The 8,880-nt window shown below is 49.0% G+C and overlaps 1 protein-coding gene across 1 annotated transcript; it reads right to left on the bottom strand.

Annotated features, from left to right (window-relative positions):
• Positions 1 to 1,341: 1,341 nt before the first annotated feature.
• Positions 1,342 to 7,286, bottom strand: TAS1R3 (taste 1 receptor member 3). Its single transcript, XM_061450245.1, is given in 8 exon segments — positions 1,342 to 2,832; positions 3,277 to 3,394; positions 3,698 to 3,901; positions 4,253 to 5,032; positions 5,739 to 6,039; positions 6,876 to 7,102; positions 7,104 to 7,171; positions 7,174 to 7,286. Coding segments are annotated over 8 exon segments (2,682 nt in total). The 5' UTR covers positions 7,193 to 7,286; the 3' UTR covers positions 1,342 to 1,867.
• Positions 7,287 to 8,880: the final 1,594 nt, after the last annotated feature.

The following is an 8,880-nucleotide window of genomic DNA, read 5'->3' as shown; positions in this document are numbered from 1 at the left end:
GGATAAAGATCCTGCAGTCGTGAAGGTGAGCAGAGCAGGCCCAGGCCATCAGCTCCATCACCTGCGTACACAGCTGCATCACATAGGCTCTAATGAGTCCTAATAAATGCTTTGCAAGACCTAGAAAATGTGGACAAGTAAAGCAAAGGCACGGCAGCTGTGAGGCTGACAAGTGCTTTGTGATGACTCTTCTTTGAGGAATAAGTGATTGATTGATTTTGGGGAATGCCCCCCTGGGTAATCGCTGCTCCTCTGTGCTGATCTTTGTGTGGTTTTAGAGAGGGGAGGAACTTTGTGCCCTGCCTTTGGATAGTGTGCTTTGCACTCTTTGTTTCCGTGCCTCTCGTCCTCATTTCCATGCTCTTTGCAAACGCACGTTCATGAAGCACCAGTGGGTGAAGTGCAATTTGACTGGGTGCTGTACTCTTCATCTCGTGCGTGCAGCTGCCTGTGCGGAGCAGCGCAGCTCCTGTGCCTGTTGTGACAAAGCAGTCAAGGAAACACAAAAAGAAGTTGTTTTCCATGGAAAACGTGACACAAATTTGAGCATTGAGTTTGGGAAGTGCAGCTTTTTGTGTCATGGCAGAGATATCAAACTGGACTTCATACTGGAAGAGGTGAATGATGATAATGATTTATATTACTGTATCTAAGCTCGTACAGCATAATTTAGGTGACAAACATCCCAGTTTTACTGGGATTCTGGCCTGAATAACTACAATTGTTCTGAGTTGGAATGAAACTGTGAAATCTCTTGAGAAATACAGGTTCCATCTTGTGCTTTGTTTCAATAGGCAGTGATGTGTAAGGACCAGTGAATATGCTGCAGCGGGGTAGTGATGATATCATGAGCTACATGAGCAGTGGTTATCATCAGAAGCTTTGCTTGGCCTTTCCATCTTAAAACCAGAGAGGCTCCTTGGTCTGAACATGGTTGTTTCCCTGTACCTCAGTTTGTGTAGGACACATCCGTTTCTTTGTGTCCTCCTCTATGTTCGTAGCTTCCCATGTACCTTTCCAGGTATCCTCTAAACCTCAGTCCAAATAAGCAGAACTTCCTCAGTACCATACTGTGAAGGTGTGACCCCGCTGTTTAAATAGCAGCAAGAGGGCAGCCCAGAGGATCAGTGTCCTGTCACAGCATCTCATTTACAGGGACAGTGGGGACGGTTGTATCAGGGATCCTGGTAGCCACTAGAACCAGTTTCACAGCCCATTTGCATTGACTGTAGGGTAAAAAAGAGACCCAGAGCTGTTAGGATGTCATTGACTCCATATTTAATAAGGTGGGTGCACAGACACACTAGATACATGTACAGATTGCAAGGACAGAGCGGCAGTGTGCAGGACCTTTTGGTTCTGTTCCCTCCCCTCATCTACCTCCTGTATCTAAGAGGAGCAGACCTGCACAGGAGCTGTATTTTCTGCTGTTGTTTGCTAGGAGAAGATCTTTATAGAGGGTGCTGTGTAGATAGGTACTCTTAGTATCATTAATCACAAGGATTTCTATTTATGGTCTGTAATCTCACACCTTTTCAGATGATTCCCTTTTGGTGTTCTAGTTCCTGTGCTGTTGAATATCTTTGAAGGTTCTTTTAAGGCCTGGGAAAGGATGCATGGATATATCTGGAGCAGTTATCTACGCTTGTGAGTGATGAAACAAGCAGATAGCTACAGAGAGGATGGATGCTGCTCTGCTTGGGGGTGTTTTGCTTTAGCTCATTGAGTAAAGCCCTATGCTTTGCAACTTAAAAGCTCTGCTCCTAGTGTCCAGCCCGCTGGATAAGGCTGTATTTTGTCTGGTGATTGTGTCTGGGACCATAGAGTCACCATAAACAGCGTTATCTCGTTCAGATACAGGCAGCTTCTATTGAGGAGCAGGTGATGGTGGATCTGGATTATTGTCTCTTGTTGAGGAGTCCTCTGGCTCCTCTTCAATGGAATTCTGGAAGTAATCCACTGTGTTGAGGTGAGGCTTAAGCACAATGATGTAGCATTTGGGGATATAGTAGGTCACCAGGATACCCAGGCTGATGATCAGCATGGTACCAATCTGCGCCACAGCCCTCAGCACTGATTTCAGTGTGACAAATACAGCAACGAAGAAGATATAGACGATGAAATAGATGAGGAAGGCAAACGTGATCCCTCTGGCAAAGTTGTACTTCTTCCCAGAGGCCTGAACCATGAAGGTGCACAGGAAGCAGGCAGAGCCTAAGCAGCCGTTGTAGCCGTGCATCAGAGCAAAGGCAAACCAGGACTCGGTATTACACAGGAGCAGTACTTCGGTGGGCAGCGACTTGTAGTCAACCACCAGGTAGTCAGGGCCCAAGTGAAGGTAGCCAAGGCAGAACAAGCACTCGGGCAGCAGGCACAGGGCGACGAGGAGCCAGGCCCTCCTCTGGGTCACCCAGTGCAAGAAGGTGGGGGCACAGTGGGGGAACTCTGTCACAAGGGTGATCTCAAGGGACTTGATGAAGAAGGTGGAGAAGCAAGCACTGAGGCACAGGGTGTAGACCATGGGCTGGATCATACAGATGTTGCTGCTGGGCTTCCCTATGTAGAGGCAGCAGCTGAGACACAGCAGGAGGAGCGTGAGCAAGGCAAAGAGGCTCAGTTTGCCTCCAGAGGCCTGCACAAGGGGGGTCTCGAGGTTCTTTAGGAAGAGCACTGCTGCCAGACAGGCCAGGGTCATGGTGATGGACATCAGTGTCAGCAAGGCAATGGCGAGGGGCTCGGTCCAGAACAGGTACCGCTCGCTGCGGTTGTAGCATCGCGTGCTCTGGGCAGGGGACCACTGGTCCTGGCGGCAGGGAGCGCACGTGGAGCTGTCTGCAAAGCAGCAGTGAGGACCTGGTGACCACCTCACAGGGAGCGCTGCCCTTGAGGATGGGGCAGGCAGGACTTGGTGCTGCTTTGCCCCCTTCCTAAGTGTATGGGATCTCCAGAGCTTGTGGTAGTTCAGTCTCTTTCCCCCACCTCTGCTCCTCCACCCTCCCCCTAAAAGGACCCACATACATCTTGGCTCTGTTTCCCTTCCCCAGGATCACCAACTTCCAAAAGATCCCAAAATTTCACCATAGGACTCTCTTCTACCTCTGACCCCAGCATTTCATCATATCCGTCTCCTACCTCTTGAGGTAATAGTATTGCCCTTATACATCCTCTTTGGGATCAGCAGAGGAAGGTGCCCCACTGAAGATCTGTGCACCTTTGTGATCTCCACCAGCAGACAGACATAATACAGTTAAATCCATTGAGTTTCCCAGACCTCACCTTTAGCATTCCAGAAGGTGTTCTCTGGACAGTCTGTACAGTCATAGCAGCAGTGGTGGAATCCTTTGGTTTGTCTGACCTGTCCTGGTTTACACTGTTTGAAGCACTGTGTGGCCTCCTAGGCAAGAGGAAGAACGCACATCAGCCAGATGCTTTCAGAAGCACTATTATCACCACACACTGGAAGCTGGCAGTGCTGGGATCAAGCCATAGCTGAAATTCAGACAGCTCTGGGAATACTTTCCCTTGTTCAGCACAATGGAGGTGGGTTTCATGTTTGCAGAGGAGCAGGAGCTGGGTCCCACACACACCTTATGGGAGCAGCATGCAGGCAGAGAGCGCCTTGTGAACAGTCCTATGGAAGCGGCAGAATGGGTTACTTCACTTTGTGACTGTTTGTGCTTTTACCCACTGTTTTTACCTCTGAATCCTTAGTGTGAAGCTCCATCTGGGACTCATTGATGTACAAGGACTCTCCATAGTCACCCAAAGGTAAATACTGAAGGGTGTTGTTTTCCCAGGACCAGAATATAAGCTTGTAGCCGGTTCTCGTGCCATGGGATTGATCAAACCTGAACTGTTGGCCATTTACCTCGAAGGGGAAGCTATCCATGAACTGCAGCAGCTGAGGAGAACATGAAAATAGACAGTAAATACTGGTACAGGTGATGTTCACAATGCAGCAAGCTGGTGTCTGGCTGAAATCAGTTGTCCCTTATGAGGGCTGTGATGGTGGTTATGGGCCTTCTGCCTGCATTACCAACTGTGTGATTAGTGGGAGCCAGAACCTTACTGTGGCTGCCCCACCCCTGGCAGTGTTCAAGGCCAGGTTGGACACAGGGGCTTGGAGCAAGCTGCTCTGGTAGAAGGTGTCCCTCTTCATGGCAGGGGTTGGAGCTGGATGAGCTTTAAGGTCCCTTCCCCATCTGCCTGTGTGCAGACCGGGTGTAAACCTGCAGCGTTCCCCTTTCCTCACCTGCCAAGGCCTGATGGGTGCCCTGGGACACTCGTGCTGGCTGCACCCCAGGGCTCGGTGCAGCGCATGGGCCACGCCGTAGACGGCGACGTGCACGGGCTCTACCTGGGCTCGGCTCAGCGAGGACGCCACGGCCCGCAGCGAGACGCGGTTGCACTGCTTGCAGCGCGCGCCCAGCGTGTCCGGGCTCAGGAGCTGGTTGAGTTCTCTGGACTCCTGGCAGAAGTCCTCCTGCTGGACAGAGGTGAAGAGGTCAGCAACGTATTCCTGGAAGCCAGGGACTGGGCTGGTTTTCGTAATGAAGCCTAAGACTATCCCGACGCTCTGGATATGCGGGATGGAGGCGGCTATGTCAGACAACAGCCAGCTTTCAGTGCCAATCCAGACCTTCTTGCCCAGTCCCATCTTGATGCTGAGCTCCAGCAAGGCCTGGGCTGACAGACTATGAGAGAAAAGGACAATGATGTTGACTTGGGTCCTGTTAATTAAGTTAATGGTGTATTCCAGGTATTGTTTGGCATTGGGGTCTGCCAGGTCTGTAGGAATGATCCCCTCGAATGCAATGCAGATGCTGTGGTTTTCAGCGATGTTTAGGAATTGCTCCTGGGCTCCTCGGCCGTGTTCATCGTCGCTTCCAATGACAGCAATCCAGTTCCACCCAAACTTGGTCAGCAGCAGGGCCACAGCTTTCACCAAGTTCTTAACACCCGGAACAGTGCGGTAGAAGGTTGGGTACAGCTCGGTGTTGCTGAGCTTCTCACTGCTGGCTCCGTAGCTGACCTGTGAGTTAGAGGGTAAGAGGGAAAGCAAGGCAAAGAGTAATGTGAAGGGAAGTGTCCACAGCCCAGATCACTCTCCACCTCCTTTGCTTAGTCTTGGTGCACTAGATTCTAAACAGTGATGGGAAGGAAGAACTCATCTAAAGGGATAACATCCACCATGGCTGCCTTTACCAAGAGAACCGTAAACTGGTCCATCACTTGTCTCTGGTAGCGCTGTCCCACATGGCCATCTCCTTCTGCTGTCATTTGTGTCCATCATCACAGCACCAGCCCTTATCATTAATGACAACAGTAATTTGCTGCTTTGTGCAAAGGGGGATGCAGCCAGGATTCAGGAATATCTCGGCTCAGGGCTGCGTTTACCTGACCATTCCAGCTGGCTCTATTGTGGGAACTGAGAACTTGCAGTCACAGATGTATTTGCATGGGATCCTCCCAGTTTATGCTGGGAGCTCTCTTACTCCCATTTTACATGGATCACACAGCAACCTGAGTTATACCTCTTCTCTCTCTGGGATGTCAGACACTGGACTGTGTCCAGGAGGGAAGCTTAATGACTTATCCAGGCAATCTTTAGCAGAGGAAAGGCTGGAACCTGCTTCAACAGTCCTAGTGTAGAGACCAATAGCATCAACAGAGTTGTTGATCCAAGCCCTTTGCCTACCTAAAAGGGGATTTCTTGCTTCTCCAGGGCGTTTCTTTACCTGTGGGATCCAGAAGAAGCTGAACAGCTTGGCTGTTAGCAGGCAGAGGTCGGACTTGTACGGCCCGATGACAGCGGTCACTCGCGGCTGGTAGTCGCTGTAGTTGCAGAGGACCCCGATGCCTGTGGTGCTGTTCTGGGTCAGGAACAGCAGGCTGGGCTGCAGGGCCATGGCTGGCTCAAAGCACGTGTCGTACATGTCATAGCCCAGCTTCACTCCCGGGAGAAGGGAAGTGGAGTTGTTGATCTGGTCGATGGCAAACTTCATCCCTAGAGCCCATATTAGCCCGTCTACATACAGCCTGCAGTGAGAGGAGACAGGAGTTACGTGGTTTATCAGGGCTGTTAATGTGCTGATCAGCTTATTCCACACTGACGGTTCAGCATCCTGCCTGTTGCCAAGGCAGATGTACATGGCACTGTCAGAGCATCCTGGTACCCACAGCCTTTGTGAGTCTTGTCTTGTGAGTAGAGGGCCTCTGAGCGCCTTTCACAGCTGATTAGTCTTGTCTGTCCACAAAGACATCTGTGCTTCACAGGAGAAACAGAGGTACAGAGAGACCTGTAGTATGTTTACTGCTGCCCTTATCCTTCTGTGCTGCCATGAAGCCAGTGCTTCCCACTGTAAGAGCTGTAAGTAGCTTGTAATGTGATGGTGTGAACCACCTTGGTGTAACTGAGCAGGAAACACTGCACAGCAGCAAGCCTACAAGCCAGGTGATGTTGTGACCTTGTGCACAGTACTTGAGTGTCCTTTGCCTCATAAAAGGCAATAAATAGCACAATCTCACCATGTGGCATCTGCCTGCGGAGTGCAGTGAATGCTTCTCATTCCATCTGGAAGCAAAAGCAACTTTAAGTGTTAGATTCCAAACACTAAGGAAGCCAGTGCACTAAAAGCTGTCATCAGATTGGTGCTGCTTGTAAGTCTGACTGCACCAAGCAGACACAAACCCATTTCCCAGTTCAGACTCAGAAGTGGATGGTCCAGAACAGGCACAGCTCCAGCACCTCTGTTCCCATCTCCCCTTCAATGATCAGCTATGAGCCCATCAGTCACTACCAGAACTGTTTCCCTTTCTCCTCCCAGCCCAAGTGACCAAACAATGTGTACTTACGAAGCTGCTGTTCCTCTTACCTTTCACACACAACTAAGGAGGGCTCTGACCGCGCCGTCAGGTTTAGGATGTCCATTCCAAACGGGAACAAGCCTCCTAGGATATAATCACCAGGCTTTCTTAACTGAGCTGAGAGGCACGTGGGTTCGAGGGCTGCTGCACAGGCAAAGCTCAAGCAGAGCAGCAGCTCCAGGACCATTCTTTGTCTGGTTTGGGGAAAACCCATCACAGAGACGTGGGGAAGGGGGATCCCATCTCCCCAGCTCCAGTTCAGTCTCTTTAAATAGAACTTGGAGAGATGAAAATGTCAGGGAAGGATTTGGTTAGCAAAATGCATCAAGTGTGTCACTGCTTGCTTAGTGGGCAATAGTCAAATATGCACCAGTACCCTGTGAGTGTGGTTGCAAACCACTGGCCTAATCCTGTTTTCCTTACTCAGTGAGTAGCCTTTACTCGAGCAGTGACTTGCTGAATTCACTGCTGCAGCTCTGGACGTTGGGCTGCTGTAGGTTGGTGGTAAACCCTAGTTAGGACACGCAGCCTTTGTATTAACTCCCATTGCCCCAGCCAAACAAGAAGCATCATCTTGAATGGAATATGGTTGTAGAAGCTGTCCCTGTTGATGGTTTTCCAAAACAACTGGGTTTGGGACTTGTGTAACAGTGGGAGCAGATCTTAATCCATGCGGGCTGCTCATCTAAAAGCATTGCCAAGGAGAATGAGCTTGGGTAGGAGCAGAATCCAGGTGTGCCAAGGAGAATGGGGCCCGTTACCATCATACAAGCATCACACACAGGGAGGATGAGAAGGAATCGCTCACCAGCATCGCTTCCTGCTGTTAGCTGAGTGTGCTCTTGTGTGCTACTTGCAAGCAGCCTGCACTGAAAGAATGCCATATAATGTGGTTTTCAGTGCACCTCAGCATACACTGTGAACTAAAGGGTGGTGGTGAGAGGCTTACCCAGCAGTCACTTTTATTGTTGTTGTGTTTAATTCAAGGTCACCTCATCATGGGCATCACCAGCCCTTCCTCGGAGCACTGCAAGGACTCATCTGGAGCAGGACCCTGCACTCCGAGGCAGGTGAGCTCTTACCCAGCCTTACTGCTGCCTGTAGGCAGCTGTTGTTGCCTCATCTGAAGTTTTCTGACACTGAGCTGGGGTGGTAACTTCAGCTGAAACCCTTTGGTTTGGGTACAGGCTGCACAGGGTGTGATTCAGGTTGTGTCACGGTTTGCATTGTATCAGGTTTGCTCTGAACTGGAAAGTTCCATTTGCTGCATTTTATTGGCTTATGGTATATTTATACTGTATGACAAAACCTGCTGATAGTGGCAAAGTGATGGCCCTCTTCTGCTGCGAGGGTAGAGTATGTATGAAGGGTATACGAGTACTGCAGGCAACAACAGTTGTAGGTTCCTATATATGTTATATGGATATGTTCATATATGTTATATGGGTATGTTCATGTTATATAGGTATGTTCATATATGTTATAAATATGTTCATATATCTTATGTAGATATGTTCAGGTATGTTATATGGATATGTTCAGGTATGTTATATGGATATGTTCAGGTATGTTATATGGATATGTTCGTATGTTATATGGATATGTTCATATATGTTATATGGATATGTTCATATATGTTATATGGATATGTTCATATATGTTATATGGATATGTTCATATACGTTATATAGATATGCTTCTATATGTTACATGGATACATTTATATATGTTCTATAGGTAAGTTTATAGTGACATCCTTTTAAGGTTATCTTCCCCTTAATGGGATATTTAAGTATTAGCTTTAACCGTGTCACTTGTAAAAGGTTCTAACACAAATTCAGCTGCATAGAGAAAAGGAAGTGTAGAAGCCACAGGGAATTATTTACTGCCATCCGTGCTTCCATGTGGAATCAAGTGGCAAGGACAGAGTTCATGTGATGGATTTGTGTGCATGGTATCCCACCTCCCTCTAGTGAATGTGTCCCTTGCTGCAGCTCTCGAGTAACACTGCTC

Source organism: Pezoporus flaviventris, unplaced genomic scaffold (assembly GCF_033815535.1).
Source record: "Pezoporus flaviventris isolate CSIRO_AGI_PZ_B2104156 unplaced genomic scaffold, CSIRO_AGI_Pfla_v1 ptg000009l, whole genome shotgun sequence".
In the NCBI taxonomy this organism is placed as follows: Eukaryota; Metazoa; Chordata; class Aves; order Psittaciformes; family Psittacidae; genus Pezoporus; species Pezoporus flaviventris.
This window is presented reverse-complemented; position numbering and strand designations above follow the sequence as displayed.